This window comes from Polyodon spathula, chromosome 10 (assembly GCF_017654505.1).
Source record: "Polyodon spathula isolate WHYD16114869_AA chromosome 10, ASM1765450v1, whole genome shotgun sequence".
In the NCBI taxonomy this organism is placed as follows: domain Eukaryota; kingdom Metazoa; phylum Chordata; class Actinopteri; order Acipenseriformes; family Polyodontidae; genus Polyodon; species Polyodon spathula.
Genome location: NC_054543.1, coordinates 25584998 through 25603746, shown reverse-complemented (window position 1 = coordinate 25603746; position 18749 = coordinate 25584998). Strand labels below are relative to the sequence as shown.

Genomic DNA, 18749 nt, shown 5'->3' with positions numbered 1-18749 from the left:
AAAATAGCTTCCCACCTAGAATTTTTTTTTAGCAGTTTTTTTTTTTTAAAACTTACACAATTTACATTTAAAGGTTTCCCCCCTTTTTTTTTTTTTTTGTTTTTGAAAAAAAAAGGTCTCTCTCCCTTCTGTTTTTTTTTTTTTTTTCTCCCCCATTTTTAAAATTTCCAATGGCTTTTTTTTTTCTAATTTAAAATGCCCCTGTTGTGACTTACTTTCGAACCTAAATGAAAACACAAAACAACATAAATCAAAAGTGTGATATAACATTTTTTTAAAAAAAAAAAAAAAATAAAAGTTCAAATAAAAAAACATTAGTTAAAACCCCCCTTTATGTTTTAACCCACCCCCTAAAAATCCCAAGATAGTTTTGACCCCCCTTTCCCTTTTCCATGGGGTTTTAACTAAAAACCATAATTCCAAAAAAGAGATCTTCCCCCCATTTTTTTAGATTTTTTTTTTTTTTTTTTTTTTTTTTTTTTTTTTTTTTTTTACCCCCCCTTTTTTGTTATTTTTTATTTTTTTTTTTTTTTAATACAAGAACACATTGTGTTTTTTACTTACCTACCCTATAGCCCCCCCACCTACCCCCCTCTTAATAGAAAATTAACCATTATAAAGTTTTTATCTGTTGTCCCCCCCCTAAAATCCAAATCTGTTGTTTTTATTACCCATGTGACCAAAATCCTTACTTATAAACGGGTTCGTCTCCTTTTTGCCTCCCCCTACCCTGTCCCACAGTTCCTCACACTCAAAGATGGCTTGACCGGCCAACAAAACCAAAGCACAACTCTAAGTAGTTCTAAGGGGGTCAAAATGCCGTAAGCCAAACTGTTAACAAAAAGAAAAAAACGAACCTCCGCCTCCCACCCCCTATGGACCCCCCCCCAGCAAATTTTGGTTTAAAGGTAAAAAAAAAACATACCCCCTGGGTGGGGTGTTTTAAAAGAAATAGTCAGCCGTGAGCCACATGTTTGCTGGCCCCCACCCACCCCTTTTTTTTAAGTCTGGAACGAACAAATATTTTTTTAAGGGGAACCCCCCCAAAAAAATTCTTTTTTTGTTTGTGGGGGGCTTCTGTTTCCAGGGAAACTTCCACCCCTTAAACATTTTTGAAAGAAAAAAAAAAAAAATTTTGTTTTCTTTTTTTTTTATTTGTTTCGCAAAAGAACAACTCCTAACGACCCACCCCCTCAAGTTTTTTTTTTTTTTTTTTTTTTAGCTTAGTTTTTTTTTTTAGTTAGTTTTTGTTTTTTTTTTTTTTTTTTTTTTTTTTTTTTTATTTTTTTTTTTATTTTTTTATTTCCCAAAAAACCCGAAATTTTTTTTTTTTAGTAATTTTGTTTTTAAAAAAATTTTTGAAACATACCCAAAATGTGTTTTTAGTTTTTTAGTTTTTTTTTTTTTTTTTTTTTTTTTGTTTAGTAGCTTTTTTTTTTTTTTTTTTTATTTTTTTTTTTTTTTTATTCTTTTTTATTTTTTTTTTTTTTTAAAATTTTTTTTTTTTATTTTTTTATTTTTTTTTTTTTTTTTTTTTGTTATTTTTCCCTTTTTTTCCTATTTTTATTTTTTACTTTGTTTTTTTTTATTTTTGTTTAGTTTAGGACAACATTTTTTTTTTTTTTTTGTTTTTTTTTTTTTTTTTTTTTTTTTTGTTTTAGTAGTTGTAGATACCTTTAGCCTCCCGTTAACTTTTAATTCAATAAATGGGATCTTCAATTTCCAAGGAGCTCCCCTTTTATTGTTTTTCACCCCCCCCTCCCCCCCCCCCCCCCACCTTTTTTTTTCAAACAAAAAAAATTCTTTTTTATATGTTTGTTTGTTTTTGTTTTAAAAAAAAAAAATAAAAAAAAAAAAAAAGAAACACACACCGTCCCCTTAGTTTTGATCACCTTTATTTTAAATTTGTTTCTTTTTCGCCCGCGTTTCTGGGTTGGGCCATAAGGCTTTTTGGCTTGGGGTCAAAAAAGACAAGGGTTGATGCCAAAACTAAAAAAAAATCAAATGACCCGCCTGTGAAACCCCCCCCTCTCTGTAAAAAAAATGCCCTCCCCCCTTTTTTTTTTTTTTTTATCTTTTTTTCTTTAGTTTAACTGTGTTGTTTAGCTTTTCAAACACCATCGTCTTATCCCTCCCATTTTTAAAACAAGTTTCCAAGCCCTCAAGTTAAACAAATTAAACTGTAAAACCTTCAGCCGAAATTTCCCTTTTCCCTACCATAATAAATCGTGTCGGCTGTTGAAAAGCAAAAGGTATTTTCTCCTTCTTGGCTCAGGACTGAAATAATACTCTTTGGGGTTTTTTTTAAAGTTAACAGATAAGTCTTCTTATACTTGCTCGTTTAAACATCTTCCCTCCCCCCCCCCCCCTAAAAAAACAATTGCTCCTATGCAAATCCGCAGTGGTCGCTCACAGAGGAAAAATAGCTGCACAACTTTTTTTTTTTTTTTTTTTTTGTTATTTTTTTTTTTTTTTTTTAATATTATATCTCTCACTACTACTTACCTTTTGTTAGCAGCTTTTCAAAGACCGTCAACACTGTGTCTCTTCATTCTTTTCCAGGTTTTTTCGTCGTAAGGCGACACTCCTTTTTCACTCCGCTTTCCCTTCGACAGAAGTCTTCAAGGCTTCCCTTTTAGAAAAGTTCCCCATGGGGAAACGTTGTACCCCGGCTTAACCCCCTTCAGTTTTTTCCCCCCCCCTTTTTCCTTGAAAAAATAAAAGGAAAACCTATTTTTTTTTTAACTTTCTAAGAATAAGAATTGGGGGTTTTTAAAGAAGGCCCAGACAAGGGAAACTCTCTCCTCCCCCCCCCCCCCCCCCCACCCCCACCCCTTTTTAAAACAAATCAAGAGGGATCCACTGCCCTTCCTTCCCCTTGATCAAAAAAAAACCTCTTGGACCACCCTTTTTTTTCCTATTTTTTTTTTTTAGATTTTTGTTTTTTAGTATTTTCCCAGAGGAAGGGTTCACTCTGACCCCCCTTTTCCCCGTTCCCCTTTCCCCCCCCCCCCCCTTTTTTTTGTTCTTTCCCCCTTCCCCCCCCCCCTCATTTGTCCTTTTCTTTTACCCTTTTTTTCCCCCTTTTCGTTTTCTTCCCCCCCCCCCCCCCCCCCCTCCTTTCCCCCTAAGGCAGATTTCCCTAGTCAAAAGGGGGGGGAGGGAAAACAAAAGAAAAAGACAAGTTGAAGATTATTTTTTTTTTTTTTTTTTTTTTTCGATTTTTTTTTTTTTTTTTTTTTTTTTTTTTTTTTTTTTTTTTTTTTTTGTTTTTTATTAAGGATTTTTTTTTTTTTTGTTTTTTTTTTTTTTTTTTTTTTTTTTATTTTATTTAGTTTAATTTTTCTTTTTTTTTTTTTTTTTTTATTTTAAGTTTTAGTTTTTTTTTTTTTTTAGTTTTTTTTTTTTTGTGTTTTTTTTTTTTTTTTTTTTTAGTTTTTTAGTTTTAGATTTTTTTTTTTTTTTTTTTTATTTTTTTTTTTTTGTTTTTTTTTTTTTTTTTTATTTTTTTTTTTTTTTATTTTATTTTTTTTTTTTTTTATTTTTTTGTTTTTTTTGTAAAGAGGTAAGGAAGGGGTTAGTTTTTGGGGAAAAGGAAAAAGAGGAAGAGGGAAGGGGAAAGGAAAAGAGAAGGGAAGAAAAGGAAGAAGGGGGTTTTGTGCCGGCCCCTGGGAGAAGGCTTTGGGAAAAAAGAAGTCCCCTTGGTTGAGTCCCAGAAAAACAAAATAGACTTTTGTTTAACAAAAAACCTTGAAAGGGAGAAGGGACCAACATAAAGAAGGAGAGGAGGGGAAGGAGAAAAAGGAAAAGGGAAGGAGAAACTTCTCTTCTGCCTCTACCTTCTCCCCCACTCTGCAGTCGCTGGAAGAAGAAGGGGAGGGGGGGGGGGGGGGGAAGAAAAAGGAAGGAAGGGGTGGAAGGGGGGAAAAAGAAAGGAAGAAGAGAGGGGGAAGAGAGAAGAAAGGGGGCTGGGCTGTCGAAAGAAAAAGGGGGAAAGGGGAAGTCCGAAAGAAAAGGGGAAGGGAAGGAAGGGAAGAAGGGAAAAGGGGGAAAGAAGGGGAAAAGGGGCACCTGCCTAAGAAGGGAGAGAAACTAAAAAGCTGTCGCTGGGATGACAAATGTGGTTACCTCTGCAAACCATCTCTTCGATTACAAAATACATTGTTGATTAACTAAATCTCACTCGCTGAGACAGAAAGAGCCGGCAGCATCATTAATGTTCATTATGGGATTTTGGGAAAATCAGCAAATTAAAGTTAGAAAATGAATCAGAGATTTCCTTTAAATAGATGTCTGTCACTGCAAATTCTCAATTATTAGATATCATTGACTTATTTAAAAAAAAAAAAAACATCTCATTTAGGGAAAAGGTATTGAAGTTATTTCAAATGTAGTTATTAGTTTGGATTACAAGCCCATGGCATGGGTAATTATTTAATAGGTGTCAATTATTAGGTCTATATAGGGCAGTGGCTATAGCTGGTTTGGGGTTGTAGCACCATGAGAAGAGGAAGGAACAGATGTTTCGGAAATAGTGTTGGCTGTCCAGTTCAGACCTTTAGCAATGGATTTGTTTTTACATGAGCTGAACTCCTGGTCATAATGCAATATTCTTATTAATAAAAGGTACTGAAATAGATTTTTTATATATGTAGAAAAGGTCCTAACCTAAATCTGCCCTTCAACTTCTGATCAAGTTTGTATAGGTCTGTAGAGGAGCTGGGACTGATCACTCGTGAAGCAATCTATTTCCTTCAATGCAGGACTATAGCCAATCCACACTTACAGTATACTAGACTATTTGCAATATAGTAATGTACTACAAAAGACTGCAATAGTGGAATAAATCTATTTTGTTATACATTTATTTGACATTAGAACTGGGAAAATCGTAATGATTTGTACACTAAAGTTGCAAATTTGAGAGAAAAATAAAGCTAATGATACTGTTGAGATGTCCAGCAGTGAGTCCTTAGAGAAAAATTAATTGCTATTACCTTGCACAGGAAACTTGCAGACTAGGCTTGAAATGATGCAGTTTTCCTACACCACAGCAGTTAACAATATTACATGATAAATGTAAGTAAGGAAGAAGTGCAAAAAAGTGCAAAAAAAAAGCAAATAGAATGCTCCAGTTACATCTGTAAACTCAATTATTCAATCTGCTGTAAACCCCAGTGACTATGATTAGGTAAGTAAAATTGGAATGTTTCTGTAGTATTATTCTAAAATCTTTCAAAGTCATTGTAAACACCTTTTTGAGGCAATGTACGTTTAATTAATGGTATGGGTTTAATAATCCACGACATATGAAATATTAGCATAGCCCCTCCTTAATTACCATAAAATGACACCCACTGGTGTGGCACTGTGGAAGGGTGGTGGGTGATTCACTGACACAAGAGACAGAACCGTTGTACTTGGAACACCACGCAGGTGCCCAGGTTTATTTTCGGCACTTTCACCGTTTTACCCGCAGAGGGCACTGTTGTCCGTGGGCTGCCTATCAACAATGATAACCAGCACCACGGTAATACCAAAGCTGGTAAATTGAATTAACTGCAGGCGCACTCGCAGGTGCTCAAAATAATACAGAGAACAGAAGGCGAAAAGAACAAGGGAAAATAAACCAGTAATAAAACTACAAATAAAAGGTGCTGCACTTGGCAGCGTTATCCCGGTCGCAGCTACCCGCCTGACCCGGATCACCGACCCACTCTAGCGGATCCCTGCCTGCTCTAAACAATACTCCGGGGCTCTGCTCAAGGGTTCCCCGCTGTCACTCTCTGGCTTGTTCGCCGCTGTCTTTCTACCAGCTGGTTTCTCGGTCCTCGACCAAAGCTTCTGTACACACAGTGCATCTAAAAGGGCAGACCTGAGGAAACAGTAGAACATTATCTTATAGGGCTACCAATCTCCCCAAGACCCGCCTCCCAGCCATTCAGAGAGAGGGAAAGTCAACACACCTCCTTTCCCACCTCCCTGTGTCACTGCCATGACTCACAGGCAGTTGTTGGACGACTGCTGCCCTCCTCCTGCAGCACTGTGAATACGCCAGAAGAGTCAGCACAGATCTCCCCCTGCTACAGGCACTTAGAAGTTTGTTGAAACTTGTGACAAGATAAAAAAGGACAGGGTCAAGTGGAATAGTTCAGGATTAATTGCCTCACTAACATGGTGTGCTACTTCTGGTTCTGGTGTTACATTGTTGGAATGGAATGAGGAAGTCTGTTCAGTGGCAAAGAGTTAGAATTCCCCAGACAGGCCCAAAGCCAGGTAAAGACAGATATAGAGAACAATGATGATAACTGTATGTTTAATATGAAGTTTATGACTAAAGTTCAGGTGGAGGGTGAATGATTCAATGATTCAATTTACACATTAACTAGTTAAGAGTGTTAGCACTATACATACCCTCTTCACTTACCTCTCATTTGTGTTTTGATTTCATTGTACCTACACACACCATGGAGAATGTCATTGACTATTCCATCTCGTCGGATGATGACCTGCTCACCGTTTTCCCCGTGCCAGCCCTTCAGCACCTTAATTACCAACTCCAATCAACATGTTTACTACCCCAACCTTCCTCGATTGCATGTCTACTTCTCCAGCGCCTTCATCCGATCCCTCATCATCCTCCATCACCAAGAACAACAACCAGCTCGCTGTCCCATTCACCTGTTTCCAGCTCGCCCCACACCCATTAGCCCATCTCTAAAAAGCTCAGCACCTATATCCAGAAAACGGCAGAGGTGGGACCTTCATAACACCAGCCAATTAAAGGCTTATTCAGCAGTTCCCAAGCATTCAGATCCATAGACTGTTTTACAGTCAGGAGCAGATGCTCACGTGATCCATCCGGGATTTCAGCATCCATCACCGTTGTCTGCCCCCCCGTACCTCCAACTATAACCTTTCACGTTACGCCACCCGCCCCCGCCTCCTCACTGCAGGTGTGCAATAGGGCCCCCATAGTGGTCCCTCCTCTGTCGAATGCTTTTCTTCCTTCTTCCTTTTCAGCTGCAAGTTTTCAACAGGGCCACGTAGCCCCTTTCTATTCCATATCTCAAACAGCCGCCCAACAAGACCCTGCTTTCCTGTCCACTCTTCCTTCGATTCCAGCGGTCCAGCAAGCCCCTGCTTCATGTTCCTTTCCCCACTTACATTAAGCACCTGCTTTTCTTGCCTCTCAGTAGGTTCCGTGATCTCACCTCAACAGGTTCCACCTCTCAGCTTCTTTCCTTACTGCTATGGGCATCCAGCAGGCCCCCATAGCCACTCTCTCATCCTACCCCACCTTCAAAGCTGGTGCCCCCCAATTCACCTCAGCGCTCCAGTTTTCCCATAATCACCCTGTAGTTCAATGCGCCAACCTTTCAGTTACTCTCAAAACCTCCGACCCCCGCTTATTCAAAACACTCACCATTTCCAAGTTAATTTTAGCTTTCAGCCAATTCAGGGACATCATTTGTAAAATCCATCTGTGATTATTTGTCCATAATTCTGGATCTGTCAGTTAGGTTCGCAGGTTCCCATTTTTTTGGAATATCACAAAGTCTTTTTCTTGCCAAACAATGGAAGCCCTGGACCAAGACCTATTCTCTAATTTTTTCCTAGATCTCCGGCTCCTAGCATGTTTCGTATGGGGTTCCACTGCCCAACCCACTATTTCCTGCTCCCTCACTGAGCCTCAGCCCTGTCCCCTCATGTCACTCCCTCACAATCCTCCTCATTCTTTCATCCCCTCCAGATCAAAACACGGCCAGGGCTGCAATATTATTTTCTTTGGAGGGGGCCAGACTTGTAATAATTTTAACAAAGGAATCTGCTCCTACTCTGCCTGTAACTTCCTTCATATTTGCAGCCATTGCGATGAAGCCCATTCCCAATTAGTTTGTCCCGCAAGCCCAAATAAACACCTCAAAACCAAAAAACCACTGCTAACTTTCAAATTCCTGTCCACACCTATTAATATCCAAACTCTAGCCTTAGAACTACAGAAGCACCCCTACCCTTATTTTGTGTCTTTCCTAATTAATGGTCTCACTGAAAGATTTTCTACTGGTCTTTTTTGTCTCACCTCTTCCGCTTATTTCAGAAACCTCCAATCTGCCATCTTAAACCCCAAATCTGTTAATATTTTACTAAAAAAATAATTAGACAACCAATTTGTGATAGGTCCTTTGAATCCCCTCCTTTTCCAACCTTTCGTATTAACCCCGTTGGGGTTGCAATAACGAAGTACTCGGGCAAATAGACACTGTTACTCGACCTTGGCTGGCCAAAGCCAATATATCAAATGCATTTAAAATCATGGCTATTATTTCATAAATGATTGTGGTTATATGCTAAATATGACATTATTAATATTGTTAATAATATTTAGGCAGTAGTATCATATAAATGTTAGTTACCGCCACCATAATTATTACTTAATACAGGGTTTTCAAAGACTCATTTTTTTTGACGGTATATATTATCGCTAAACCACTGCACATTTTTGTTTAGCAGCTCAGTGGTAACAGTCTCACTATATTTTTTTAAATTATCATCCACCTGTATGCACGCGCAATTGTCTACTCAGTGAAGATAGTAGCAAGGGCTATGTTTTAGCAAAATAAAAGTGCAAAAAACAAAGGACTGTGAACTAGGAACATACAGTAAAGTAATTGATCATCACCGCAAACAAAACAGCACAATGGCCAAAAAAAGCAAACAGATACACAACACAGCGAAGAAGTATTGTGCTGGTTTAAAGCCAGCATGAGTAGCAATTGCTTACTTATTTTCACTTATGTTCCTCCTCTGAACAAAACCTAACACCAACTGAGAGGTTCCTGCCTCATTTATGCAGCTGTGCCTGAGCTTGATTGCTCGTCAGTCACTCAGTCAGGCTCAGGCACATTCTACATGTGAATTGATTTGGCAGGTGAGGCAAGTAACCCTTCCTGCCAACCTAAAACAACAATGCAGCAATAAAATATATTTAAATCATAATACAGAAATACAAATAGAAAATAATACAAAATACGCATGGGGGTGGGATGTATCTGTCACAAGATTCTTTAAAATATAAGATTTTGTATTGTTAAAAGGGCACTCCATTAATATTTGTGTATGTCTTCAATTAAACTCTTCCACCTACACTAGTACCCCTCCCCCCTGTGCTCCAAAGACATTAGGGGTGACATTGCAGATGGCCAGAAAAGGTCACTTCTCATTGGGAGGCACATTGAAATGATTATAGCTAACTAAATACTTCCAGAAATCTTATCTGTCTGCATTGCCATTCACTGTATATACTGCCTGGCTACTTTATTAGGACATGCCTACCCAACTGAATTTGGCATCGTCCTGGTGTGGGACATGTTATACCCTGTGTCCTTTGCTTACTCTGATAGGCTGACATAATGCTGTAGTTTACTTAAGCCTCCTAAAAATGTTTCACATGACCCTGATAGCTACTTTCAAGATTATAATGTACTCATCCACTATGTGTGAATAGTTTGAAGAGCATGATAGAGACTACAGGCATCACCCAAGGCCACCATGATCCCCAGATCTCAATCAAATTGAGCATGTCTGCACCAATTATACAACCTTGTGCAGTCTATGTCACTTTATGTCAAGGCTGTGAATCAGGGCAAATAGTGACTGAACCTAATATTAGTCACATGTGGCAAGACAGTGTATGTGTCAAATTTGAAACACTTGTCATAGGAACATGCATTTCCATTTAAAAAAAAAGATATATCTGGTATCTTTGTATACCATATCTTTGTGAAGTTGACCCAATGGGATCAATGCAGGCTTTCCTGTCATTAACCAACCAGTTTTTTCTAATAACATACTGCTGAGATGAAATGACTCGGTGATTGGACAGTTTATTTGGGGCAGTGCCCGAGTCCACGTGTAGTGTTTTCCCATTGGCTGTTCTCATTTCAAGATGGCCCAGCATTCTCTATTGGTCCACTGTTTTGCCCCTGTCGGCTGTATTTATGAGGTGGACTATTTTCTGTCCGAGCTGTCAAAACATTAAAAACCGTCTGGCTTCTACTATCTTGGAAGACACACCTGGCACCAAAGGATTTATTTAGCAATGGTGAAGATAAACCCTTTGTCCAGTATTTACTTTATGACTCTTTTTAAAAGCATTCTTTGTCAATGGGTGAGCTTGTGACAAGAAACAAAGCAAACATGTAGAATGGCTTAGGAACCCCTTCCCTATATATTCAATTTCTGTTCATTTCATAAAGAGAATGATATGACCCAACCTGGCGTAACCAGAAATCATTACGAAAAATCTAATACATGTTGACAATAACAAGTATTTATCTTTAAACTGCACATGCCTTCAGTGTAGCATGAAAGCAAGTGTGCGACCGGTAAGCTTTATGTAATAAATGTGTTAGCTGGAACCACTTCAAGACACAGCCAAAAATAAACAGGCAATCTAAGTCTTTGGAATGGGTTTACTGATTTGCAACTACTTCAGATTGAGCCTGAGGTGTGCCTATTGCAGTCTTCAGTACCTAGGGAGGCCTATGCTAAATTTGCTGGTGTCAGGGGATTTCTAAGGCGTATTGAGCTGAACCTCATGCTGTGTGTCTCTTTTTCTTCTCACACAGATAACTGTGATGATCCGCTGGTGTCAGCATTGCCTCAGACGTCCTTCCAAAGCTCCTCCGAGCTCTCCAGCAGCCACTCTCCACGCTTTGCTAAGCTCAATAGAAGAGAGGGTAAGACAACAAAATAAATTTGTCTTTTTTCTTTAAAGAATAAGTAACTTCAAATGAAATGTTCATTAAATGTCCAACTATTAATTCTGAGTGGTTCGTGCAGTGGCTGAATTCCTGCTTTCTGTTTCTATGATCAGCCCAAGTGACTTTTTATTAGTAAACGTCTATACCACCTAGTTCACAGCGAAACAAAAGCAAGCTTGAACCACAACAGCTGATATCTGGATGGCATTTAACTCTGTAATGATATAGAAATACTAAATAACAGTTAATAAATTCAAAGACAAACGTCTGCCTTGAATTTTATCTCAGTGATATATTATGTTTCTTTTAGTATTTTTACATCTCCATGTAAAGACACTTTGCTGATCTATAATATTGATTTCATACCTGCTGCTTCTGTACTATGCTGGCTGAGCTGCTGTTGAGCTCACGACATCTGTCTTTTTTAAAACAACACAAACAGAAGGAAACATAACCTTTAAATTCAAGATCACCTGGTAACCTCAGAAATGATTACACTTGGCCAGTTCACATGATGTTTGATAATGCTGGCCGTGTGTAAATATTCCCTCAGTACCCAGATGCTGCTACTTCATTATTATGTTGACTCATCATATTATCTTTTATAAGAACAAAGCAACATTATTACCAACAACCACCCTTTTCTCCTTTCAAATATCTTTTGATTAATATTGCCAACTCCAGGTCCATTACTGGGTGATAAGACCTCAATTTATGGGGTGTAGTAAAGTGAAGTTGCCAAGTGAACTACGAAATTGAAGGTCCATTATCTCCAATATTAAAACCTAAAAAGTCACCTTAAACTGCTACTTACTGTTTTGCTGTTTCAGTCTATGTATGTACAGTATATGGTGAAACTTTTAGGTTAATGGTGGTTTGAACTTCTAGGTTGCCTGAAAATGCTGAGTTATAAAATGACTAGTGCAAAACGTTTCATCATTACAGTTGTATGTGATCTGTATGCTGTTGAAGCGGTCTTTTTGGTTTGCTTACAGGGAGCACATGAAAGGTAGATAGCAATGTGATTCTGTAATCACATGAAACTTGGTGATATCACCAATCTGATATCATTAGATATTAGAAACCTGGTCAATTACTATCATTTTTTTTTTTTTTTTAATAAACAAATGATAATTATTTTTATATAAACTGCACTGCCAAAAAAATGATTGAAAAATGTATAATAATAAAAAATATTTTTAAAAACAAACAATTCTGACCCCTTCCCAAGTTAGATTTAAAAAAAAAAAAAAAGATCAGTATATGCAAAATTTTATGAGGATGTTTAATAAAAAAAATCAGATTTCAAATACCTTTTACTATTGAACGATTGCTTCTGGTGGTGAAAGGCTAATTTTGACTAGAGAGGCTAAGCACAAGTCTCTGATAAAGTGTGGATGTAACACATGCTGAAGCAGGTTGTCAATGATAAAGCCAAGACCTTGCCAGGCCTGTAGCCATATGGTAAAGCACTGCCGAATGCTATTTGAGTGGAGTGGCCATGAAGGACTATCATTCTCACATTTAAATGCTGATCAAGACAATATGAGAAGAGTCAAATGTGTAGGTTGTGAAACTGATCACATAGTCAAATGGGCTCCTTTGGATAAACTGGAGTGTAACGAGGGATTCCCTGCCAACCCATCCAGAGGGTCTATTCATAAAGGGTTAATGCCTGTTGAAATGAGAAAACAGGAGTATGTGATCTGATTTCGTTCATAGCCGCCTATTTAACAGCAGTTGTTATTCATAAGAGATCATTCTGATTCGTTATTAAGCCCTAATGATTTTGGTCAAATAAGGCATGTTTTTATCGAATCGAGAGAAAGGTTAACGATTACCTCATTAGCATAGAGTTTTCATTTGTCCTGAGTGTCAACCTACTATTCATAAGAGTGAAGTCTAAATTAGCGACAGCCTCGGCAGTCTATTTTTTTAAAGACATATTTTATTATTAACTATACTGCTCTGTTATACAGTTTGACATACCTGTGATTAACACTGCCTAGATGGCTGCAAGGTCCAGTAGAGATAACAACCAGCTTGTATAGATAAAAAAAAGAATATTGTAGGTTATATTCAAAATAAAAATATGTATTGTAAAAGGTGGTTCTAGTATTTGTGTGTGTGTGTGTGTGTGTGTGTGTGTGTGTGTGTGTGTGTGTGTGTGTGTGTGTGTGTTGGAAAGTTAACCAGACAAACAAGTAGCTTATGCGCTGCGTAATTCAGAATGTGCACAACAACACATGAATTAATTTCTCTTGTTTATTGTTTTTATCTTCATGGCAACGCATGAAGAACTCCTAACGATACTCAGAGTTGTTCTTTTCCTACTTAGTAAGCAGACATAGACATTTAAATAATTGAGTAATCTTCATTGGAATAGCTGACTTTTTTTTTTCCTAAATTAGAACTGCATAGCAAAGCATTTCCTAAAAAGTATGGCAAACATGTCATGAGGAAAACTGTCATGACTTGTGCATGTAAATGCCGCCTTTGATCTAAGCACAGTGCCTCATTAAAACGTTCAGACCCACAGAACCACAGAATAACAAACTTTTTGAAGCCAAATGTTTGATCACAGCTTTAGGGGAAAATCTTTGTAGCTGAAAGCCAGCGAATTTTTATTCGAAAGCAAAACAGCTAATTCAAATGTAAAACTAATGTGTGTGCTTATGGGTAGACCCAATCTCTATGTTAGTTGAACATGTCTGCTGGGATAGCAGACGTATCTCTTACCAGCACTGATATTAAAATCCCAGACTGCTAGTTTGGGGTGGAGTTGAATTAACAGACTAAACATTAAGTACAGTAACGTTTAAGCACAAAGGAGATGTTCATTTTCAGGGATGTCCAGAGGCTTATTTTTTTTTACACATTATCATGAGCTATATAATCACTGGTCCCATCATTGTGATGATTTGAGATACACAGCCTTGCCACTTTATTAAGACATGTTTACCTGATTCAACATGGCATTGCCCTGGTGTGGGGCATGTGTTCTTGCTATACCCTGGAAAGATTACTCCAAAGAAAATGCCAAATAAATTACATAGTTTACTTAAGTATTTTAGCAGATTAAGTCCACCGAATACTGCTGCACTGGTATCCTGCTGGTGAAGGCTACTTTCTACAAGATAATGCCATCATCCACTATGCCTAAATGGTTTGAGAAGCATGACAAATACTTTCAGCATCTTCCATCCCGCATCTCAAGCCTATTGAACATGGGATAAAATTCATCATCATGATCCTCAGTCTACTTCTCTCCACCAGTTGCATGGAACATTAATAACTGAATGCTATATGCCCAAATAAAGTGGCCAGGCAGTGTATATATTTTTCAAGTAAAAAAAAGAAAAAATAACAAAGCCCCCTTAAAAATTAAAAGAACTGTTAAATAAGAAGTTGGAATATTAAGGGACAAATCAGTAAAGAGGTTGTTGAAAATCAGATTTGTTTTATTCACCAGGGAGGATACAGACACTATGCCACTCAACCCAGCTTGTGCACACACAGAGCTATTTAAGTTTTAATTGGTATTGATGAAGTCGCGTAAAAGTAAATTCAGAACAGAAGGTTATATATGCATGGACTAGCCTTACAGCTCCTCGTAAATCTCTTTTTTATGGCTTGATTTGGATAGCATCCTTGTGTAGTGCCACTTCCTGCTAACACTTATTTCATATATGAACGGTATTTGAAATTACCTTTGCTAACATGTTGGTTGTGAAGCCCTATTTATTTTAAAAGTTCACTGAACCTCTCTTAACAACCCTTAACAACCCATCTCTGGACCTTTTCCTGTAGGGCCGTTGTTTTATGCAGTAGTGTACACTTTGTCTAATGGCTTGTTTGTATGACCTTTCTGCTAGGTTTTGGAGGCTGGTCTCCACTGGACTCAGACAAGTACCAGTGGCTGCAGATTGACCTGCGGGACAGAGTGGAGATCACAGCAATAGCCACACAGGGACGCTACAGCAGCTCGGACTGGGTCATTAGCTATCTGCTGCTGTTCAGCGACACAGGGAAGGGCTGGAAACAGTACAGGCAGGAAGACAGCATCTGGGTAAGTCTGGTGCAATAAGATTTCCTTTAGAACAGAAAGAGACTTCCTTTTGCCATTTTATATCTTATGAGGTGTAATGAGTTTAAATGTGTACTCAAAAAAACCTTACTGCTATATGTATACACCACCTAGAACCTGCTTGCACTGTAGATTATAAAATGAATATTAACTAAAATTTAAAAACATCTTATCTTTTATTAGAACAAACCAACATTATTACCAGCAACCACCCTTTTCTCCTGTCAAATATGTTTTGATTAATATTGCCAACTCCAAGTCCATTACTGGGTGATAAGACCTCAATTTATGGTGTGTAGTAAAGTGAAGTTGCCAAGTGAACTACGAAATTGAAGGTCCATTATCTCCAATACTGAAATCTAAAAAGTCACCTTAAACTGCTACTTACTGTTTTGCTGTTTCAGTCTATGTATGTACAGTATATGGTGAAACTTTTAGGTTAATGGTGGTTTGAACTTCTAGCTTGCCTGAAAATGCTGAGTTATAAAATGACTAGTGCGAAACCTTTCATCATTACAATTGTATATGATCTGTATGCTGTTGAAGCGGTCTTTTTGGTTTGCTTATAGGGAGCACATGAAAGGTAGATAGCAATGTGATTCTGTAATCACATGAAACTTGGTGATATCACCAATCTGATATCATTAAGCTATTAGAAACCTGGTCAATTACTGTCATTTTTTTTTTTTTTTTAATAAACAAATGATAATTATTTTTATATAAACTGCACTGCCAAAAAAAAAAAAAAATGAAAAATGTATAATAATAAAAAATATTTTTAAAAACAAACAATTCTGACCCCTTCCCAAGTTAGATATATAAAGAAAAATGATCACTATATGACAGATGCAAAATTTTATGAGGATTTCAAATTAAAAAATCAGATTTCAAATACCTTATACTATTGAACGATTGCTTCTGGTGGTGAAAGGCTAATTTTGACCAGAGAGGCTAAGCACAAGTCTCTGATAAAGTGTGGATGTAACACATGCTGAAGCAGGTTGTCAATGATAAAGCCAAGATCTTGCCAGGCCTGCAGCCGTATGGTAAAGCACTGCCAAATGCTATTTGAGTGGAGTGGCCATGAAGGACTACCATTCTCACATTTAAATGCTGATCAAGACAATATGAGAAGAGTCAAATGTGTAGGTTGTGAAACTGATCACATAGTCAAATTGGCTCCTTTGGATAAACTGGAGTGTAACGAGGGATTCCCTGCAAAACGTATCCAGAGGGTCTATTCATAAAGGGTTAATGCCTGTTGAAATGAGAAAACAGGAGTACGTGATCTGATTTCGTTCATAGCCACCTATTTAACAGCAGTTGTTATTCATAAGAGATCATTCTGATTCGTCGTTAAGCCCTAATAATTTTGGTCAAATAAGGCATGTTTTTAACGAATCGAGAGAAAGCTCAGCGATTACCTCATTAGCATAAAGTTTTCATTTGTCCTGAGCATCAACCTGCTATTCATAAGAGTGAACGACAGCAAAATGCTCTGGATAACTAGAAGCTATTGAACGCTTTCTACAGTCAAGTCTAAATTAACGACAGCCTCAGCAGTCTATTTTTTTAAAGACATATTTTATTATTAACTATTCTGCTCTGTTATACAGTTTGACATACCCGTGATTAACACTGCCTAGATGGCTGCAAGGTCCAGTAGAGATAACAGCCAGCTTGTATAGATAAAAAAAAGAATATTGTAGGTTATATTCAAAATAAAAATATGTATTGTAAAAGGCGGCTCTAGTGTTAATGAAATTTAACTTTTAGATGTTCCAAACAAACACACACACACACACACACACACACACACACACACACACACACACACACACACAATTACATAAAATATAATTTCTACAAAGTACCCATAAGTTTTACTACTTAGAATGTATAGGTGTTTGTGTGTGTGTGTGTGTGTGTGTGTGTGTGTGTGTGTTGGAAAGTTAACCAGACAAACAAGTAGCTAATGCACGGCATAATTCAGAATGTGCACAACAACAGATTAATTCATTTCTCTTGTTAATTGTTTTTATCTTCATGGCAACGCATGAAGAACTCCTAACAATACTCAGAGTTGTTCTTTTCCTGCTTAGTAAGCAGGCCTAGAAATTTAAATAATTGAGTAATCTTCATCTTCATTTTCCTGAAAAGTATGGCAAACATGTCATGAGGAAAACTGTCATGACTTGTGCATGTAAATGCCGCCTTTGATCTAAGCACAGTGCCTCATTAAAACATTCCGATACACAGGACCGCAGAATAACAAACTCTATGAAAAGAGCCAATATGTGTGAGTAAAGTTGAAATAAAATAAATGAACTAATATAGTGTACTTGTATAAGGCTTTACTGTAATAAAAAGAAGCAGAAAACAATAATTTAGTTACTTATTTAGAAAAAGTAGTAAGCTTGGTCTGAAAGCAGTCTTTAAGCTAAACAGAGGTATTCCAGAATGAGTGCAAAAGTTTTACTATAACAGAAGAATTGTTAGGTTTGAAAATAAAACAATATAGAGCAGACTGTATATAATAAGTTTACTATACAGAAGACTGGCTGAAAGAATATAATTAATTGGTAACCCCGCCTTTGCCTGCTTATAGCATTCATCCTCTGTTGGTGGGGGAAGTGATACCAGCAGGTATTCATCCTCTGCTGGTGGAAAGGGACCCAGCAGGTATTCACCCTCTGCTGGTGGACAGGAACCTAGCAGGCATTCACCCTCTGCTGGTGGAGGAGGCAGAGGCAGCTTCTTCTGCTCTGCTCCTGCCGGTGGAGGTGGCGGAGGCAGAGGCAGCTCCTGCTGCTCTGCTACTGCCGGTGAAGGTGGCGGATGCAGAGGCAGCTCCTGCTGCCCTGCTCCTGCCGATGGAGGTGGCGGAGGCGTGTAGTCTACCCTTGTTACAGAGGACTGGTGCGGCTCTCCCTCACTTGCAGGGGACTGGTGCGACTATCCCTCCTGCTCTGGAGACAGCGTGGGACCTCTCTCTCTGGCACTGGAGAGAGCAGCAATGGCTCCTCTCCCTGTGGCACTGGAGATGGCTCCTCTCCCTCTGGCTCTGGAGGTAAAACCAGCAGGCCTTCTTCCTCTGCTGGTGGAGACTTGGGCGGTGGATGCTCTGCCTTCCTCTTCCCCTTCTTTGCCTCCTCCTCACCTTCCTCTCCTGGGCCAGTTCCTTCTCTCCCTCTTGGTAGGGGCAGTGCACCACCGGGTGCCCGAACTCCCCACAGGCAAAGCACCAGCCTTGGTCCTCTAGACCACCGAGGAGGTCCTCCAACTCCTGACAGCCATCTCTCCAGCTCCAGCCTTCCATTTCTTTATTTCTTTATTTCTTTTTTTTTTTTTTTTTTTTTTTTTTTTAATGAATTTTTGCGGTTCCTGCTCTGGTGTGACGCTTGGAGGCGCTGTTGTCCCGCTTCTGATACCACGTGTCACAAAGACGGCCAGAGTGGGTGGCGTCAGACCAGAGCCAGGAAATAAACAAGACAGGTGGAGTTTGGTGGAGCTGAACGAATGCTTTCGCTCAGCATTTAATAAATAAACAGAACAGAAAATTAAAAGGCTGTAACAAACAAAAATACAGGACACGACACATTCGCAAAAACAAAAGAGACAAACAAAACAGACTATACAGACAAAACACGGCGAGCAGATATTTTAACTAACAATTATTATTATGATTATTACCTCCGTCTCCAGTCCCATTCTCCACTCACCGAACACACAACCCCGAGTATGTGAAAACATGTTACTTTTATGCAGCTGTACCGAGACATGACTGCTAATCAATCATTCAATTGGAGTCGCGGTACAACTGCATGTGAATTAATAAAGTGCAAGTCCCCGTTCTCAAATATTACATTTTGCTTGCACTTGAAGTGCTGTGCAAT

The 18749-nt window shown here is 38.2% G+C and overlaps 1 protein-coding gene across 1 annotated transcript in view; it reads left to right on the top strand.

The window, feature by feature from the left end:
• The window catches only part of LOC121321430 (contactin-associated protein-like 5), a 354495-nt gene that overhangs the window by 52117 nt on the left and 283629 nt on the right, over positions 1-18749 (top strand). The window contains exons 2-3 of the mRNA XM_041260374.1: positions 10632-10742; positions 14642-14835. Of these exons, the coding sequence (XP_041116308.1) occupies positions 10632-10742; positions 14642-14835 (305 nt within the window). The remainder of the gene's footprint in view (positions 1-10631; positions 10743-14641; positions 14836-18749) is intronic.